The sequence below is a fragment of the Podarcis cretensis genome (assembly GCF_951804945.1).
Source record: "Podarcis cretensis genome assembly, chromosome: Z".
NCBI classification, from domain to species: Eukaryota; Metazoa; Chordata; class Lepidosauria; order Squamata; family Lacertidae; genus Podarcis; species Podarcis cretensis.
The window spans coordinates 33040728-33061857 of NC_137184.1; the positions used below are offsets into that span (position 1 = coordinate 33040728).

Genomic DNA, 21130 nt, shown 5'->3' on the forward strand with positions numbered 1-21130 from the left:
AGAATTTGCAAGGACAGTAGCAACTCACAGGCTCTCATCCGGAGAAAGGCTGTCGTTGTAAAAGGAGGAATTCTGGCTTTCCATCTCTGCAAGCCTACAGGAAAACAGAAGAGGGGCAATGAACTTCAGGGAAGTAGCGAGGAAAGACAGAAGATCTTTCCAAACAACCCCAGAAGGTACCAGGTGGACGGCCACAGGAGGAGAGAAATTGCAGCTCTCGTGAGGGTAGGAAATTCTGGGTATGAAACAAGCTCCTCCAAATTAGCAGTTTAAATATTGCCTTGCCTCTCACATTCCACTCTAAAGCATAGTTGCCTAGTGCTGGTTGCACCTCTGCAATAAGGAGGTCCAAGCTGGATGTTCCAAGCTTAGACCACATGGCTTACGCAAGCCATCTTTGTGTTTCTATACAAATAACTTAGAAACATTTACCATTTTGGAATCTAAGGTGTACCGCCTGTCTTTTCTTGCTGCTGGATGGAAAAGCACATGAGTTTGATGTTTGAAGAGTTTGTAAATAAAACATTTTTAACTTACCAAACGTCTGGTCTCTTTCTATGCTAAGGGAAATTGGGATATTTAAAAGGGGATATTTTAAACATCTTCTAGCCTACATTTCCATGCTTTACTTTGTTGCATGTTTTGCAGTTTTAAATCTCTGTTGGAGCTCTGTCTCCAAAGAGTACCTGCCCCAAACCTGGATCTAGGCACCTAGAGAATTCTCCATTTATTAAAATACCCCCACCCCCCAAAAAACAACTACTACCCATCAAAAAGCAGGATCACTGATAACCACCCTTGATACCACCATGAACAAAAATAATCATGAATACACAATTAAAAGGACATCTGAAGAAGCCCACAGCTGGAAGACATCAATATTCTGGGAATTTTAAGTTTCATCCTTAAATGGAACTCGGTCTTCTTAGCAGTGCTATTGTAGTCAGGACCATATAGAACTTGTCTAAGGCCCAGAGCAAAAGAATAGTTAGAATAAAGTTATAAACCCAAACAAAAAAGAAGCCAGTCCCTTGCAGGGTCGCCTGGCCAGCTTAGCCTTCCAAGGCCCAGAGCAAGTATACTCAGCTGCCCCCCCCCCCATCCTGCAAATGCCTGATTGTAGTGGTTGGAGGGTTGAAGAAAGTCACCTTCTGCCTTTGCTACAGAGGGCTTTTCTGATGTACCAGGTTTTTCTCCACTCACTGTATCTGTTGTACTGGCTGTGCCACCCCATTCCCCATACCACCCAACATTTTGGCCTGGCCCCTTTCTTAGGGGTGTCAAGTGGTACCTGCTGGCGAAGTGTTCGATCCGAGAGTGAGTATCTGCATGAGGTAACATTGGAGAGGAGGCTGGCCTGAAAGGAACAAGCAGAAGTCACGAAGGACTGAGGTATGACATTGTCAGCAGTTGCCTAGCAGGGGTCAAATGAAAGTGTCACCTGCACCGGCCGTCCATCTAGGCAGGTAAAACAAGGTCCTTGCATTAATTTACAAAGCCCTGAACAACTTAGGTCCAGGGTACTTAAGGGACTGCTTGAACTCTTCTATCCCAGCTCAGTCACTGATGTAATCTGCAGGAGTGTCATTGGTCACCTCCTGAGTTTATGAGGCTCGTTTGACACTGACAGAAAACTGAGGCTTCAAGTGTCAACAGCATAGTCCTGTGGAAGCTCTTCCAGTAGAGATGATGATGTTGATGGTGATGATGATAATAATAAGAATAAGAATAAGAATAAGAATAACATTTATACCCTGCCCATCTGGCTGGGTTTCCCCAGCAACTCTGGGCAGCTTCCAGCACATATAAAAACATAATAAAACATCAAACACCAACAACTTCCCGATACAGGGCTGCCTTCAGATGTCTTCTAAAAGTTGTGTAGTGCTTTATCTCACTGGCATCTGATGAATTCAGTAGTGTCTTCTATATTACCCTTTAAGCATCTCCTGAAAACCTACCAATGCTGTCAGGTTTAAGAAAACATTTTTCTGTAGTAGTTAGCTGATAATCTGTGATATTACTCTTTTTACATGGTGTGTGTGTGTGTGTGTGTAACACTGTTGTAAGCAACTTAGATTTTTTTTAAAAAATGAAATTGTGGTATATAAGCATTTTTATAAACAAATGAACAACAAGTCTGTGGGGAGACCTTTCGACCTTTGGGAAGGGAGTGTTATCTGCTGCAACAGGGGTGGGGAACCAGTGGCCACCCATATGCTGTTGAGCTCCTGCCAAATCTCCCACTAATTGATACCTCACAAGCCCAGCTATTACACCAGAGTAATCACTGCCAATGACTCAAGACTTTTCAAACACACACACACACACACACACACACACACACACACCGGCACAGGGATACGGCCCTTTTGATGCTGTTGGATTCCAACTCCCATCAGCCCCAAGTCACTTTGACTAATGTCCTGGAAGGATGGGAGTATTTTTCCCATAACATCTGGAAGATCACAGGTTCCCCATCCCTGATTTACACTATGCAACTGTGACTTCTAAAGACTGACAGCAAAGGATCACAGAAAGCTGCCTTATACCAGGCCTGGGTATTCATTCATCTAGCTCAGTACTGTCTTCTCTGACTGGCAGAGGTTGCTAGGGTCTTGGGCCGAGTGGGGTCTTTCCCATCTTCTGCATTTGCTCTGCTCCTAACCTACAGTCTCTTCTCCAACCCATGCACCAGTTATGCATGAGCATTCCTAGAAGGAATGGAATGCTGGACTTAGTGGGGACATTGCTTCTCATCACTACTGAGCTGATGGCACCCTGGTGTGGATTCCTTCACCTTCAGCTGTGATGGCAGATGAAGTTTGTGCAAAATTAGCTTTGGGATCTTATTATCCTAGTAGTAGGAGCAGCTGGTACTAGAAGATGGAACTGGAACTTTTTACAAACACCACACAATATCCAATTCTGCGGTTGTAAGGAAACAATGGTGGAACTCCTTGCACAGTGATACTAGGTAGGCCTCTTAATTGTATTGTTTAAAATGCCTACTAAAAACTTCTTTGTTTAGGCAAGTCAAACCAGATACGGAAAGCTGACCTACATTTCAATAGGTAGGTTTTTTTTCCATATATAATGTAAATTTTTAACGACTGGTTTTATTTATTTTGGAATTGTTTAAAGTCAACTTGTCTTTAACCTCTGATTTCTATAGTTAATCTTAATGTATATTTTATGTAAATCATGTAAAGAGATTTCAACGATTACACATTTTATTACATAAACTCCAGGCCACCCATCCACCGCTGACACGGAATTCTTTGCTTCCCAGAATTCTAGGTTTTGTCTAAGTTCTGTTGAGGCCAGAGATGGAGAACCTGTGGCCACCCAGATGTTGCTGGACTCTAGTTACTGAAATCCCTGAGCAATGACCATGCAGATAGGATTTGGGAGTTCAGCACCTGAGTATTGCATGTTCTCCATCTCCCGTTTCTTCTCACCCAGCAAGCATCACGAAGATGTCCACCGATCAAGGAAGAGGGTGGGGAATTTGCGGCCAGGACCAGGACTTACGTTTCAATGAAATCTGCCTCCAGGACGGACTGAACCGGCAGGTACCCTCTTTGGGGATGCTTGCTGAAATACTGCTTCGACCGGAACTTGTTTTTCAGGGTGGTGGCAAAGTCCCTCATGTTCTCACTAGAGGTGGTCTGCAGAGAGGAACAGAGGAGACTAAAGCTTTGTTCACACACCTGTTTCCTGCACAATCACTATAGTGATTCATACACTATATATTGTAAACTTAAGATAAAAAATAGATTAAACTTATAGAAAATATACAGAATACTACTGATCCTAACTTGAAAATCATTTTCATGCATTTGTTAAGAGTGTTTTTCAAAGTTATTTGGGTTGTATCCAGAGTTTGTCATACTCAGATCTGGTCCCCTGAAATGAATTGACATTAATTTCTTAGGCCACCCTTAATTTAAATGCGTCCACTCTGTGCAGAATTTAGTTGAAGACAACCCTTCATGTTAATTTTTCTTAAAAGCATAGTTGTGGATCCAGCATTAAATTCAGTTTGCAAAAACAGGTGTCCAGTTCTCCAGAAACTCATTTCCTCTTTGATAATTCTCATTTGTTCTTAGAAAAGATGTCAAGGTGGACATTACTGTCCTGGATCCCAACCTAAATAATAAAAATAAAAATAAAAATAAAAATAAAAATAAAAATAAAAATAAAAATAAAAATAAAAATAAAAATAAAAATAAAAATAAAAATAAAAATAAAAATAAAAATAAAAATAAAAATAAAAATAAAATTTCCACCCCACCCATCTGGCTGGGTTTCCCCAGCCACTCTGGGCGGCTTTCAACAGAACATTAAAAGCAGAATAAAACTTCAAACATTAAAAACTTCCCTAAATGTTACGACAAAAGGTCTTACCTATGAGTAAGAAAGAAAGCTTTATTCAAGACTTGCAACAGTATAGGTCAGGCTACAATTACTGTCAAATCCCACATATTTTAATCTCCGTTATTCTATATATGGTGTTGTAGTTATTTTTTTTCATATTTAGCATATTCTGATCTAGAAGCTATTATATGACTAGTCAGTCCTCTATGTTCTTTCTGTATTTTTGTGTGCAGGCTGAATAAAAGAACATTGGGTCAAGTGTGGTATGATAGCCTATTTTTATTCTATTGAAAAGTGTATATTCTTCCCATACCTTTTTAAAAATAGGGTAGGCTTGGTAATGCTGGTAACTTGTTATGCAGCCAAGCTGGGGAACCTGAGCCCTGCCCCAAGTGTTGCTGGACTACAATTCCCATCATCCCTGACAACTGGCAATGCTGGCTGGAGCTGATGGGAACTAGAGTTCAACAACATCTGGAGGCCCAGAAGTTCCCCACCCTTGGCCTAGGCCTAAGTAATGGGTCCAGAGCTTGCTCCATGAACAGCTCATTGGTCAAACATGAACAGTGTCGTTGGTCAAATACCAGTGTCCCCCAAACAGTTTTCTCCAGACAACTCCTATATTACCATTGTGTAGTATTCCATAATGGGATAATGCAGCTTGTTGCCTTTGCTGGCTCTCCCAGTCAAGAAGCAAGTCTGGCAGATGTCCACGTTGAATTGCTTCAGGCTTCGGTACCTGGAACAAAGGGCAATCAGGGCTGGGTCATAAAACCAGCAGCATCGAAATAATATAGCATCTCCTAGACTCCACCCATATCAGAACGCAAGTAGGGTTTGTATGTTTGGGGAGGACCATTACTCAGGGGTAGAGCATTTGCCTTGCACACTTAAATTCCCAGATTCAATCCCAGGTAGGACTGGGAATGCCCCCATGACTCAAACTCTGGAGAGCACCTGCTAATCAGAGTAAACAGTACTGAGCTAGATGGATGAATGGCCTGACTCAGAGAGGCTTGCTTGGCGCCATCATTACATGTCTTTAGGTGCTAGGCAAAACATTCCTCTTTACCCAGGCCTTTGGCCATTTAATAATCTGTTAAGGCCGTGTTTTGGGGAGAGGGGGGTTGCTATTATGATTATTTTATGATTATGCTTTTTATTATGTTTTTATTTTTGTGCTCCATAAAATGTGCTCTAACTGTTGCGCACTGCCCTGGGATCTTTTGATAAAGCATGGTATCTAGATTGAATAAATAAATAATAATACAAAATAATAAGGCATCTCCCGACGTTCTTATTAAATGCCCACCTCCACTTTTTTTTTTAAGGCTTCAACATAGAAAATGAGTACATAGAAATAAGTGTTTCAATGCGCAAGGATGTTTTTGCTGTAGGATTGCATTTGAATATAGGAACATATGATGAGCTATGGAGGAAAAGATCTATCAGCAGCTATTACTTATAATAGCTAGATGGTACAGTGGTGCCCCGCAAGACGAATGCCTCACAAGATGGAAAACCCGCTAGACGAAAGGGTTTTCCGTTTTGGAGGCGCTTTGCAAAACGAATTTCCCCATGGGCTTGCTTCGCAAGACGAAAATGTATTGCGAGTTCCTGCATGGTTTTTCCCCTCCCCCCCCTTTTCCTAAGCCCTAAGCCGCTTATCAGCTGATCCGCTGATAAGCCACTTATCAGCTGATCCGCTAAAAGCCGCTAAACCACTAATAGCGCTAATCCGCTAAGCTGTCAATGGGCTTGCTTCGCAAGACGAAAAAACCGCTATACGAAGAGCCTCACGGAACGGATTAATTTCGTTTTGAGAGGCACCACTGTATCTCTATGTACAGAGGGAATGGACCCATGGACATCAAATGTCATGTGCCTAGACGAAGAACTCTGCTGGATCAGACCACTGGCCCAACTAATCCAGACTCTGTTATCACAGTGCATATGGGAAGCTGTATACTGTAGCACACCCCATACCTGAATCCTTTGATTGGGCATTGTCGGCAAACAGAGCACTTGGTCTGGTGTTTAACTTGCTCGGCTATAGTCACTCGATGCAGGACTGCCAGCCACACCATTGACTGTGGCTCCAGGTTAGCCCATTCCAGGAACTGGATAGCCTCAATTGCTGGTTTCCCATTGCCCTAAGAGGAAGAGAAGTGAGGTAGGTGCTGATCGCTAGTCATATGAATGGATTGCAGGGCTGCACATTTGGTACATATATCCCCTTTCCCTTTCAAAATGGCACTGATCTTACTCACTTCTCTGCTCCTACAAATGATTTAATCTGCTTAAAACGATATAGTGCATAAAAATTCCTTGAAATTCTACATTGTGATCTTTAAAGACTTTTTTTTTATATCACCCTTCCGATTCCCAGTGTACTTTCTGTTTAAGAAGTAATACACAGCAAAGCAGTCAACGCTTCCAATACCAATAAAATGTAAAAACTAAGAAGGCGGCAGGTCTCAAAGCAGCATTGAAACAACCAGAATCAAAACATAAGGGGAAAAGCTTGGCTCAAAACAAAAGCAAAACACCTTTGCCTAGTGTCAAAAAGATAACATTGTAGGCACCAGGAGACCCTCGCTGGCAAGAACATTCCACAACTGGGGTACTACCAGCCAAGAAGGACATCTTCCTGATATCCACTCACTTCACCTCAGATTGCAGAGCGTCCCATTGAAAACTCTATACTGAAGATTTTAAGGACCTATGAAGAAAGGTGGTCCTAAGCCTAAGTCACATCACAATACCTGATGCTAAGTGGACTTTCATCTGAAGACTGTCTTTCCTGTAGTAGCTTTCTGTCTATGGAATGCTCTTCCCTAGAGAATCTTGCCTGGCACCAACTCTGCCTTTGTTTTGGTGCCAGGAAAAGAAGTTTGGGGGTTTTTTCTGGGTGTGTGGGCAGCACCAAAGACTGGGTGTCTTTACTCCGACTATGCTTTCTATAAGCTTATGTATTTCAATTACTGCATTTTATGCATATCTTAAATTTCTTCAGGACTTTTTGGTTGTGGGAAGTGATTCATAAATTCGACAAACCGAAAACAAAGGGATAAGACTGTCAAGGCAGTTGAGTAGCTTCTTGTTAAAAGACTAAGGCACTTTTCATGTTATGGTAGAAACATAACACCACTTCTGGACCTGGCCAGGAGGTGGGGTTGCGGGCTTCACGCCCACCCCACATGAGCGGGGGCTGGTTTCAGCCCCCGCAAGAGCAGGGGAATCCCGGCCGTGTTGTCCGCCCACCCAGCCAATCAGGTGGCTGGGGGGCGTGGCCTGCACCGTTGCTGGACTGTTAAAGGCCGAGCGCAAGGTGGGTGGAACCATGAGGCCTCCCCCCCACTTGTCCATTTGTTTCAGCTGGCTGTTGTTGCTTTTTTTGGGGGGGGAAGCTGCGCAACTGGGCCCACCCATGTGCCAACAGGCCTTGAAACGTAACTTGCAGCTGTGAGGGAAGGAACCACAGAAAAGCCACTCCTAAGCCACTGAGAGACACCCAAGAAACATGACCCACTGGCTCCCTCAACAACTCTTGTGGCAAAAGGAATCTCTTCTCGTAGCGTCAACGTGGACAAAGCACCACCTGTGTCACGTACAAATCGGAAGCAGCTGCGAACGCTGGGCTCCACGTTGCTCCCTCCAAAGGCTGCCACCTCCCCAAGCTGCCGTGGAACCTGGATGGCCTCGTGAAGAAGGATGCCAAGGTGCCGCTGGTCACAGAGTCCGCTGGCATTTGCCACCTGGCTGAAGAGATCTGAAAGGTGTGAGGGAAGAGCATGGGGCCCCCACAAAGGGTGGGATGAGGGAGGGAGGACGAGACAGAGAGAGAAAGAAAGGAGAGAGACTCAAACTGCAGCTTTTCCCAGAGCTATAAAAACATGGGGAAAGACAAGCGTCAGTGGTGAAAGTCAAGCTTTGAAAGAGAGAAGGTATCACTCTTAACCATGGCCCATCTGCACTATAAATTTAAAGCAGTATCATACCACTTTAAACAGTCAAGGTATTCCCCAAAGAATCATAGGAGCTGCAGTTTGTTAAGGGATTACCAGGATTAATTACCAGGATCCTTTGAGAGAAGTCATGATGATTACAATAATCTGCAACTAAAGATGGAGGAATCTGTCAGTTTCAACTTCTCTCAGTTTCTCCTTTTTATAAAACAATTTGCAGGGTTGTTTCCTGCTGCTCCCCCCAAAAAAACCTCATGAAAATTCAGAAGCAATTTTGTGCAGATTTCTCTTAATAAACATATTTTTGCTCAGTTTTGGGGCATATATATATAATTCTCCAATGTAATGCATCTTTGTACATATATTTTAACTAATATTTTGCATTTTATGCATTTTATGCACCACTTCCCCCAATACATGCTTTTTTTCATCCAGATTGTTTGGTTGAAGAAATGTACCACAAAATTCAGAGAAGTGCAAATTCTGAAGGACAGCTTTGTTTTGGTTTGCGTATTGGTTTGAGAAGTGTGTGTTAGTTAGTTTCACATTAAAATGCCAACAAAATTGCATTTCTACAACTATACCTGTAGTAAAGATATGCCCTAAGGCAGAGGTTTGCAAAACTTTCTTTCTGCGAGTAACCTTTTCAAACCAACCCCCGAAGCTGGCTTTGCCATTAGGCAAACTGAGGCAGCTGCCTCAGGTAGCAAAAGTTCTTAAGGTGGGTGGACCTCAGGTGGTGCTGAAGCAGCACCAGTATCAGCTGAAATTGCACCTGAAATCAGATGAGATCTTGCAAGAAAGAAAGATATTGCATAATTTTGGCAATATCTCGCCCAAATCAGGCAATATATTGCCCAAAAATGGCACTGATGGCAGCTTTGCTCCTGTACCTGTTGCAAAGGCAGAAGGGCAGGCAGACAAGTGGTGCCAACGGCAACAAGTATGGCAGCAGCGGTGGGAGCAGTTGGGCAGGGCAAGGTGACACTTCTTGTTTTGCCTCAGGTGGCAAAACGGGATGCGCAGTCCCTGTAAACTAGTATGCCGCAGAACCCTTGAATGTTGCCAATTGCCTTCCGCCCTGCAGGGGCAGATTCAGGGAATGGCTGGAAGCTGAGGAGTTGTGGCTTGATTTTGATGAGTGGGCACCGGGAAAAGGAGTGGGGGGGTTGGATGCTGGCTTGGAAGAAGGGATCAGTGATCTGGGGGAGCCTGTAAGAGCCAGGAGACGAGAGTCAGAGGCAGGAGAAGCTGCAGGATTGGAGAGGGGAGAACAGGTGCAGGAGGAGGGAGAGATAGGTCAGGCTGGTGTAGAGTCAAGGGCTTCCACATCTCCTTGTCCTGCTCCTAGCTCTCCTGCTCCGCTGTCTCCCAGGACCAGAAGAGGACTGAAGTGGGAGGAGCAGAAGCTTACACGCAGGCAGAGTCTCCAGCTGCTTGTGTGCCGCTTGGGTGGGGGAGGTACATAAGCTGAGGTCAGGGGCAGGTCCTCTCTGTCGCAGCAACTGCACACCTAGGAATGGCTGAGAGACATAGGACTGATGGTCCTGCCTTTTCCTAATTTGCAAGTGTACTTTAGACAACGAAGAGCTAATTCATCTCTCTGGACATTCCTCACCTGTCAGCACTGTGATAGGCAGGAGGGAAATAGCTGGTCTGCTTTAAAACTCAGTGGAGCACTGTGGAAGCCCTGTTCCTTGGAGCAAGGCAGGACTGGAACTGAGAGGGTGTTTTTCTGTCATGCAGGATGGCATGTGCAGGACTGATTTGTGTGCAGACCTATTCATGCAAATGGGACGAGGAACCCATGAAAGAATGCTCTCTCCTCCGCTGCCGGAAACAGGAGCAATATAAAAGGCTTCCTGCCATATTTCCATCTGTGCAACCAACCACCTGTCTCCTGGATCCTTGCCCATCCTGGCTAATAAAAGCAAGCTGGGAAGGGCTGGGTGATGGGCTCTGCGGGGTGGTGAATGCTTCCCTCTGTGAGGGAACATTCCCAGATCCGCTGAAAGAGGCGGTCATTAAACCGCTTCTTAAAAAACCATCTTTAGACCCGGCCAGTATGGCCAACTATCGCCCAGTCTCAAATCTTCCTTTCTTGGGCAAGGTGATTGAGCGCGTGGTTGCTGAACAACTCCAGGCACGCCTGGAGGATGCGGACCATTTGGATCCCTTCCAATCGGGATTCAGGCCTCATCATGGGACTGAAACTGCCTTGGTCGCGCTGGTTGATGATCTCCGGCGAGCTAGGGACAAAGGTGAGAGTTGTTTCCTAGTTCTGCTGGATCTCTCAGCGGCCTTTGATACAATCGACCATAACATCCTTCTGGACCATCTAGAGGGGCTGGGAGCTGGGGGCACTGTTATACAGTGGTTTCGCTCCTTCCTCCTGGGCCGTGTTCAGAAAGTGGTGGTGGGGGATGAGTGTTCAGACCCCTGGGCCCTCACTTGTGGGGTGCCTCAGGGTTCCGTCCTCTCCCCCATGCTTTTTAACATCTATATGAAGTCGCTGGGAGAGATCATCAGGGGGTTTGGACTGGGTGTCCATCAATATGCAGATGATACCCAGCTCTACCTCTCCTTCAAATCAGAACCAGTGAAGGCGGTGAAGGTCCTGTGTGAGTGCCTGGAGGCAGTTGGAGGATGGATGGCGGCTAATGGATTGAGGTTGAATCCTGACAAGACAGAAGTACTGTTTTTGGGGGACAGGGGGCGGGCAGGTGTGGAGGACTCCCTGGTCCTGAATAGGGTAACTGTGCCCCTGAAGGACCAGGTGTGCAGCCTGGGAGTCATTTTGGACTCACAGCTGTCCATGGAGGCGCAGGTCAATTCTGTATCCAGGGCAGCTGTCTACCAACTCCACCTGGTACGCAGGCTGAGACCCTACCTGCCTGCGGACTGTCTCGCCAGAGTGGTGCATGCTCTGGTTATCTCCTGCTTGGACTACTGCAATGCGCTCTACATGGGGCTACCTTTGAAGGTGACTCGGAAACTACAACTAATCCAGAATGCGGCAGCTAGACTGGTGACTGGGGGCGGCCGCCGAGACCACATAACACCGGTCTTGAAAGACCTACATTGGCTCCCAGTACGTTTCCGAGCACAATTCAAAGTGCTGGTGTTGACCTTTAAAGCCCTAAACGGCCTCGGCCCAGTATACCTGAAGGAGCGTCTCCACCCCCATCATTCTGCCCGGATGCTGAGGTCCAGCGCCGAGGGCCTTCTGGCGGTTCCTTCATTGCGAGAAGCAAAGCTACAGGGAACTAGGCAGAGGGCCTTCTCGGTAGTGGCGCCCGCCCTGTGGAATGCCCTTCCAGCAGATGTCAAAGCATCGCCAAATGGTGGACTCCCTCCGAGCTCCGGAGGGAGTTGGCTGGGTAGGGGTCGGGTCCTGCCGTGCCGGCGACGCGGGGACCCTCAAAAACCATGGGCGGAGATGCCCATGGACTTGGTGACTCGGCGGGCACCGTTTGCGCCCCCCCGACCCACGAAGGAGCCTTTTTAAAGGCTGTGGAGCGGGTGACGGGGGGGGGTGTGTGGTGCTGTGAGTCCAATGCTTCCCCTGCCCAGCGAAGCCGCATGCCATTCGGCGGAGAGCAACGACTTCTTCTTTGAAAATTTCGGATTTGGACTAAAAGGAACAACCCGTGAGTAAATTGATTGGACTTAAAAGGGAAATTTGATTTTTGAATTTGGAGCGATTAAGATAAATTAATTTGGAATAAATGGGTTATTTAAAATTACAAATAAGGTTTTAAAATTTGGGGTAAGAATCTGTGGAATCAATTTAAGGGAAATGGAATACAAGGGGGGGGGGGGAGTCCGGGAAAGATGCCACTGAAACCAAGTGTAAATCATATTTGTTTTTTCTTTCTTTCTTGCTATCTTTCCTTTTTATTCTGGAAAATTTTTAATAAATATTATTAAAAAAAACAACAAAGCAATAAATAACTACCTGACATTCAGAAGACATCTTAAGGCAGCCCTGTTCAGGGAAGTTTTTAATCTGTGATATTTTAGTGTATTTTTGGTTTTTATGGAAGCCGCCCAGAGTGGCTGGGGAGACCCAGCCAGATGGGCGGGGTACAAATAATAAATTATTATTATTATTATACTGGAAGGGATGCAGGCAGGTGAGTTGTGATGCAGCTGTGACTCCTCCTGCACTCGCCTCTCTCCACCTTTCCAAACCTGAAAGCCTCCCACACTCTGGTTTCATCAACCATCTCCCCCGGATGACTCACATTGAAATTTTTCCTTCACCTCCGTGCCACAAAGACATGCTATGCCTGTCTTGAAGGAGAGAGCCCGCATCTTCCCGCTGCGTCCACTGGAAGACAAAAGGCGCAGGGTGAGCGGGGTGGGGGGAAACCTGGAAACCCCCCCTTTTTTGGTTTGGTTTACAAGTGCCCAATTTCTGCACAGCAGAGGAGACACTGCAGTGGTTTCCACCAAACAGTGCTGGCAGAACCAGGCCTCCCAGAACAGGCCTGCAAAGGCATGATGGCCCACTAGGAGCTCAATGAAAAACATGCATTTCCAGCCTGCAATTGCAAAAGCAGGGTGCGTGCATAGCACCTTGCAGGCAACAGGGCATGGCTGGTGGTCTGTGTCTTGCTTGGCAAACCCAACCTATAACAAACAGGCTTTTCCTTCCAATGCCACATCATAGCCATCCAGACCACATGCCAATCTCCACTGACAGAAGCCTCAGAGGAGATACCGACAAATTCAATCCACCTTTGCCCCTGAAGACACAGACTTCATGTTTAGAGGCATCTGCCTGCTTTTACCAGGTGCTTGGAACACAGAACAACCATCTCTACAATACACTGCTTGTGGATTTCCTATCGTAATCACCATTGTGTTGCTTTTTTCAGAAAGGTGAACTCAAAGCAACTTACGAAAACAAACATTTAAGCAGGAAAACGAGAGGCATAGAACAAATGAAAATGCCCACAATAATTTGTATAAAAGAACAACCCCATCCCACGAAGACAGGATTTCCCAACCTTGGGCCTCCAGCTGTTTTTGGACTACAACTCCCATCATCCCTAGCTAGCAGGACCAGTGGTCAGGCACGATGGGAACTGTAGTCCAAAAACAGCTGGAGACCCACGTTTGGGAAACCCTGCACTAAAAGAGAAAAGCAGGAGATTAAAGTCAAAGGCCTGGGAGGATAACAATATTCAGATGTTTTAAAACAGATAGTCATGGTGCCTGGCATGACAGCATTCCACAAATGGGGAAGACCCACAGGTGAAGCCCATTTTTACACTGCCACACTCTGCACCTTCCTAATGAATTTTTATACCCCGAAACCAGTTTCTAAGCAGTTTACAAAGTATAAAAACTAGTTTAAAAAGGTAAAGGTACCCCTGCCCATACGGGCCAGTCGTGTCCAACTCTAGGGTTGCGTGCTCATCTCACTCTAGAGGCCGTGAGCCGGTGCCATCCGAATACACTTCCGGGTCACGTGGCCAGCGTGACGAAGCTGCAGCTGGCGAGCCAGCACCAGTGCAGCACACAGAAATGCCGTTTACCTTCCTGCTATTAAGCGGTACCTATTTATCTACTTGCACTTAAGAGTGCTTTCGAACTGCTAGGTGGGCAGGAGCTGGGACTGAACAACGGGAGCTCACCCCGCCGCGGGGATTTGAACCGCTGACCATACGATCAGCAAGTCCTAGGCACTGAGGTTTTACTCAGTGGTGTAGCGTGGGTTGTCAGCACCCGGGGCAAGGCAAGTAATTTGCGCCCCCTAACCCGTGGATTTGCGCCCCCTAACCCTAACGCCAAGATGTTGTGCCTGGTACGGCCAGCCCCCCCTGCACCCCCCACGCTACGCCACTGGTTTTACTCACAGCGCCACGCAAGCATTAAAACACTAGCCTCTATCATTAAAATACACATTAAAACAATCACATTAAAACATTACTAGTCTGCTGAGGCATCTCTTATTGGTATGGATGCCTTTATGGGTACCTATCGAAAACATTGAGCAGCCAGTTCAAGGTCATGTCGACGCAGAGGGGGACGTTCACCAGGATGCCTCTTTCCTCCTCGAGCCGCTCGTAAAGGGCGGTCAGACAGTGGATCACCTCCACCACATCCATCACATGGTCACTGGGCTGCAGCTCATGTTCGCTAAAAACCTCTAAGGCTGTTGGTAGCGTCACCAAGTCCACTGTGGCACCCAGAGAAAAGGTGGTCAGAAATAGAAGCGGGAGATGAGAAAACAAAAAACAAACTTGTTATAGATTTGTCACAGGAAGCAAGAAAGATCCCTCCCCACATGACAAAGATAATGAGGGCTACAATTAAAAAGATACAAAGTCTTTGAAAACAACTCAAGGCACACCAAAATGGCTTCACCCATGCTACCAACTAATAAAAAAGAGGCACCCTTTGCAATTGACAGTTGTTGTTAATTTCATTTCTGTACTGCCTTATATTTTTTAAGCGGGGTGGGGGGGTGGGGACCTTCCGGCTTCCTACTATAAAATATTTCGAGATGTGTTAACATCCCCACTGAAAGACTTAATGAATGGAATCCTCACAGGAAAGCAAATACCAACATCATGGAAAAATGTATATATTACACTAATCTCTAAACAAGAGCAGGATGTACTCCAGCTTAAAATATATAGGCCGATTTCCTTATTGAACAATGATTACAAGATATATGCAGCTAGTATAATGACAAAAAGAATGAGAGCAATTCTAAGAAATTTCATTCATGAAGATCAAGCAGGTTTCCTGCCATCGAGGCAGTTAAGAAATAACACTAGGCATATATTGAATATGACTGAACTCTTAAGAGAAGAAAAATGAAAATATATATATATATATATATATATATATATATATATATATATATAGAACAATGGGCAAATATAACAATATATGGTAACCTAAGCGAGAGGTACAGTATGAAAAATGGTACTAGACAAGGATGTCCTTTATTGCCACTGCTCTTCATTCTAGCATTAGAGGTCCTGGAAATAAAAATATGAGAAGACACAGAAATAAGTGGAAAACAAATACTGCATGTTTGTGTGTTGTTCCTTCATGCATATTGTAGCTCCAGTTTATAGAATGTGAAAATTGTCCCTAATTAGGCAACACGGCTGGTACAAGAGGAAGAACAGGAGGGAATTCTGGGGCTTACATCGCAAGGCCTTCTGTACACGGCGCAGTTTCATGGCTGTGCGATACGCAGAAAACTTGATGTTGTTCAGGTCAGCTGTAGATAAGGACAGAAAGAAAAATGAAACCACAGGCTGTCCTTTGCCAACTTGGTGTCCTCCACTAAGGTTGGCACTATTTCCTTGTCATTCTTGCTTTGCCAACTTCATGCACTGCAAGTGTTTTGAACCTCAACTCCCATCAGCTGCAGGTGACATACATAGTTTTCTTCCTCCACATTTTTTCCTCATAACTACCTTGTAGGTAAGGCTGAGAGACTGTGGCTGGCTCAAGGTCACCCAAGGAGTTTCATAGCTGAGCAGGGTGTTGAACTCCGGTCATCCAGGTCTTAGTCCTACACTCTGACCACAACACCACAACTCTTGCGGTTCATGTTACAAAATTGGACCGAGAAGCATCCCCCTGTCCTTCACTTTATCCCCAAATGAGGGTGCTTCCAGCCTGTTGCTATTATTGAGTGGCATTTAACCACACAGGGGCAAATTCATGTTATGAAATAGTTGACAGGGAGGTCTTGCACAAACAAACTCTCCTCCCCAAAAGACCTGACTTTTTACAATAAGGAAATTGAAGAGGGAAATGCATTGGAAAGTGGGTGGATGACACTTGCTCCGGCACAATGTCAACTAACTCCACTGTCCAAGCAAAGCCACTTCCGCCCTTCAGAGGAGGTGGAGCGGCGGGCTTCACGGCCCTACCACGTGCGTGGCAGCTGGAACCCAGCTCCCGCGTGACTGGGGGGGATTCCCGGCTGCGTCACCTCCTGGCCAGCCAATCGGCTAGCTCTGGGGTTGTGGCCTGCCGCCTGCCAGCTGTTCGTGGCCCTGTCCAAAGCCTGGGGAGGTGAGGACCTAAGGCATACCCCCAATCGTTGACCCTGGGGGAGTTCCTAGTTGACTCCCCCTACTGATGGTTAACCCTTCCCGGACTTCAAGTAGACGGGCTGAAGTCAGATATAGTCGGTTAGGACCAGTGCCTAAGCCAATACCGCTCATCAACTGTAACCAATAAAGTTGTGGTCTTATTTAGCCCATTAACCTTAATAATTGTGTCATGTGTCATTATTTCCACCGGGGACGGGGGCAGGGGGTGGGAACTTGCCACGCAAATCAGAATAAATAGCCAACATTATCTGATCTCCCTGCAAATAAATCCGGATGAATGCTCAAATAATAGGAAGCACCCTGAGAAAGACATCACATTCAGTGCAACGCTTCTCCCTCTCCTTCAACTCGCAGACTGTCTAGTGGTCCATAACAATAGTTGTGATGCAGAATTTGCAGGCTTTAAAGTCCTTCTTACCCAGTGTCTGGTATAACTCAGTCATCTTGGGGTGGTCCCAGCATGTTGTCTGAGCCTGGTGGCTGAAGAGATAAAGATGTTGAGAGGAATTCAGTAACAGGAAGTTACTTCTTCTTATTATTATTATTATTAATTAATTAATTATAAATAAATAAATAAATAAATAAATAAATAATAATACCCCGCCCTCCCCAGCCAAGACTGGTCTCAGGGCAGCCAACACCAAGTATAAAAACAATTGATTAAAATACAACTTAAAACAAGATTAAAATACATTAAAATGCAGCCTCATTTCAGTAGAAACTCAAATCAAAAACTTTTTGGGGATGAAAACGTCAAATCTTCACCAAGGCCAACTATCCAGACTGGTCCTACGTGGGCCAGAAAAAAGCCAGGGAAGTCCCCAAATAGGAGTTCCATCACAGAAGGAAAAAGGAAAAAGGAAAAAAGGGGAGGGAATCAAGTTGATTCCAAGCCAAAGGCCAGGCGGAACAACTCTGTCTTACAAGCCCTGCAGAAAGAAATCAGATCCTGCAGGGCCCTGGTCTCATGAGACACAGTGTTCCACCAGGCCAGAGCCAATGTTGAAAAGGCCCTGGCTCTGGTTGAGGCTAGTCTGACTTCCTTAGGGCCCAGGACCTCTAGGGTGTTGCTATATATATGTCCTCCACGGGGCATACCAGGAGAGGCGGTCCCATAGGTACGAGGGTCCTAGGCCGTGTATGTTTACATGTGTGTTCCACGTATAAATATATTTTTTTTCAAGAGTTGTATACCGGTACAACTGTAGACATTTTGTCATGGACCAATGGTACCAAATAGTATGGGAAATAGTATATAGAAAGAGAACCCGCACAAGTGACGCTGAAACAAAACCCCACACATACACTAAGTAGAAAAATGGAAGCATTGCCCCCCCATGCCACCTCCCCCCCTCTTATCTTCCAAACCTAACATTGCATGCAACAGTAATGTCTCACAACAAATGAAACTGATCTGTAGCAAACACATCTTGAAAAAACAGACAATGTACGTATTTTTTGTAAACTAAGAAATCTTTAATAAAAATTATATTTAAAACAAAACAAAACTGTAGACACCTTGTGTGATTTGGGATTGGGAGAAGGAATGTCCTGGAAAATCCCAGAGGATGTAGGTACGGATAAATAATTGCTTATGCTGATGTGCAAATCACAGCAATGCCAGTCATGAAATAAAGCAATATGGCGGTTCAAACACGTGGGTGTCTTGGGGACCGCAGGCTCCCACAGTGTCCCACAGAGAACTTACAAATCATATTGACTGCAATGTGGGGGTAGGTGGTGGGTAAGATGCCTGAAAATGTGGCAAGAAAAACTGAATACTGCTCTCGGTCACAAGGGATAGGACAAGACCAGCCTGTTGCACACTCACTTGATGTAGTATGGGACCTTATTGGGAGAAATTGCTCGTTCCCAGGGGACTTGGACGGAGGCTGCAAGAAAAAAATAGAAAGAGGAGATAGACAGAAAAGGCTGATAAGCACTTTGCATGTGATTTGAATGCCCCAATTATTTACCAGCAACTACTTCTATTTTCTAATCCTCATACCTGGAAAAACACAGTTATGCAACAAAGTTTTACTCAGAATAGACTCAATGAAATTAATGGATCTAAGTTAATCATGTTCATTAATTGCAATGGATCTACTCTTAGTAGGATTTGCAATGGATACAACCCAATATCCCTTCTTTTGGTTCCCATTTTTGCCTGTCTGGGCAAATACCTTACTAAAATATTGTTAGTGTGTTCAGCTCCTTTCCCAGGGTCACTAGAACAGGGATGGGGAAATATGTGGCCCGAAAGATGTTGCTGGACTCCCATCATCCTTGACCATTGGCCATAAGCTTGAGAAAGCAATAGATGGTGCAGCTATTGCAATGGAAATGAATGCATCACATATATCACAGGCAGTATAGCTTTTAATTATGGGCAACAAACAATGGGAAACAGTGGACTGAGTGGTGCTGATAATATCATCTTCAGCATGAGGACATTCCAGCTGATTAGTTGTGCTTTCTCTCCAGATGGTCCATTCCATTCCACTTTTCCGTTCAAAATAAGCAAATAAATCATTGCCAGAAGAAAACTAGCACAACAGGAAGTGGGTGGGGCTAAACATTTTCCCTTGATGAGCTAGGGTTTTTTTTGTCCGTTTTTGTTTTTACTACTGGAGAGACTGTTTAAATATTAAAAATGGTATCCTCGAGGCTGGCCAATGGCAAATATTTTAAAGCAATTAATTAATTAATTATAGTAACTCTATTAAGCATAAAATGTTGTCCCCACATCAGATTATTTTAGTCCCTTTGTCAAAGCTAAGGAAAGCTTTATTCAGGACTGTGGGAATGATAACTAGAAATGACAGCGACAACAGTCATAAAGGAAGTCCACAGGCAAGTTGTTGTTGTTTCTTTAAAAAAAGAAAATCTGGGCCCACTTGAAGTTTTGAAAATAAACCAAGCACATTTTAAAATCGTTTAGGGGGGTGAGACTTGTTTAACAAGCTTAGCAGTCTCAGGGCAAGTGAACAGGCAGCATACGCATCGCATGACATCAAGTTTCAGTATTCACCCAGGCTATGAAACACATGTAGCCTAGCAATGAGTCAGTCTTGGGGCAATATCCAAACCCAGCTCAAGGATCTGTGGCAGGACCACCTCAAGGACAACCTCTGTGAGCAGAGCCCTTGGAATGCAGAAATGGCAAGAATGCTTGGGTGGCAAAAGGCATCAATTAGCATTAGTCAGTTTTGGTCCTGCCTTGCTTTTCATAGAAAAGGGTTTTCTTTTTTAAAAAAATGTGGTGTATGTAATGCTTTGTTAAGTAAGCATCACTGAAGCTGGGCCTTAATGAACTTTGGAGGAGGAAAGAGATTAATAATAATAATAATAATAATAATAATAATAATAATAATGGTATCCTGACCACATGTTCTTATAATTCTATTGTCCTTTATTAATGCCTAATTACCAACTGTGTACACATGGCCGCTGACCACAAATTTGTACCAAGTTGTCCTGTTTTTGTTGTATAGGTTTACTTTTATGAATAATAATAAAAAAAAACCTGTTACAGAAATGGCACCATGCAGTTGCAGCCTGAAATGGCACTATGTATTCTACCTCCTCAAGATTCTATCATCTCATTCAGCTGCACATGTGAAACATGCTAAGGAGAAGGGAGAATATCTCTTCCCCTCCAAAGTGACAATGCCTTCAGCTGTCTACGTACTTGAAAGGAAGTGCTGTGATCCTGGCCCAAAGTCTCGGTGGGCGTCCTGAAGGTGCTTCAGCCGGTCATTGATGGAGACCTATGCAGAAATATTAAAGAAAATTGGGGGAGGGGAAACATGTAGCATTTCAGCCTGTCCAGAACCCAGATGTGCCTCCTATCTTTACAGAGTAGGCTATATTCCATCCACACAAACGTCATGAGGTTTCTACACAAACACTACCCTCCACCCAGGCAAGCAAGTATAAAGTTCTACACAAATATAAAATAGGGGATGTGGATTGCCACTAGTACATGTGGAAATGACCTAGGGTTTTTAGTAGAGCATAAAGCTTATCCTGAGTCAAGAGCAGGATGCAACAGCAAAAAAATGCTAATGCTATTCTAGGCTTCATCAACAGAATATAGTGTCCTGAACAAGGGAAGTAATAGTCCCACTCTATTCTGCCTTGATCAGACCACACATGGAGTACTGCATACAGTTCTAGGCAACACAGTTTAAGGAGGGAGACAAGCCATTCACCTGCAGAGCTTATAGCCAGGGCTGCTGCAATAAACAGCTGTGTAAGCCTTGGGGAGGCAGAGATGCAGGAAGGCATCAGAGGAGGGAGGGAAAGAGGTCAGTGTTGTCCACAGTACCTCTGACCATCATTCAAGGCACCCCAGGGTGCCACAGCACACTGGTTGAAAACCACTGTCTCAAAGGGTGACACATGAAGGATGGAGCAAGTTTTGTTTTCTCCAGAGGGTAGGATCCGAACCAATGGGTTCAAGTTAAATGAAAGGAGATTCTGACTAAACATCAGAGGTATCTTTGTTACAGTAAGAGCTGTTCAACAGAGGAAGAGACTCCCAAAAGAAGTGGTGGACTTGCCTTTGGACGTTTTTATGCAGAGGCTGGATGGCCTTCTGTCATGTATGATTTCTGCATTGCAGGGGATTAGACTGGATGACCCTCAGGGCCCCTTCCAACTCTACAAGGTTCTTGTGTCCCC

General features: G+C 44.9%; 1 protein-coding gene across 6 annotated transcripts in view; it reads right to left on the reverse strand.

Annotated features, from left to right (window-relative positions):
• The window catches only part of DRP2 (dystrophin related protein 2), a 56151-nt gene that overhangs the window by 8159 nt on the left and 26862 nt on the right, over positions 1 to 21130 (reverse strand). For all 6 annotated transcript variants that reach the window (XM_079962408.1, XM_079962407.1, XM_079962405.1 and 3 more), the window contains 12 exons: positions 20136 to 20214; positions 18276 to 18336; positions 16863 to 16924; positions 15523 to 15597; positions 14337 to 14538; positions 12596 to 12681; positions 7995 to 8152; positions 6367 to 6533; positions 5008 to 5119; positions 3535 to 3671; positions 1292 to 1357; positions 29 to 94 (listed from right to left, as the gene is read on the reverse strand). In XM_079962408.1, coding sequence (XP_079818534.1) covers positions 29 to 94; positions 1292 to 1357; positions 3535 to 3671; positions 5008 to 5119; positions 6367 to 6533; positions 7995 to 8152; positions 12596 to 12681; positions 14337 to 14538; positions 15523 to 15597; positions 16863 to 16924; positions 18276 to 18336; positions 20136 to 20214 — 1271 coding nt within the window. The remainder of the gene's footprint in view (positions 1 to 28; positions 95 to 1291; positions 1358 to 3534; positions 3672 to 5007; positions 5120 to 6366; positions 6534 to 7994; positions 8153 to 12595; positions 12682 to 14336; positions 14539 to 15522; positions 15598 to 16862; positions 16925 to 18275; positions 18337 to 20135; positions 20215 to 21130) is intronic.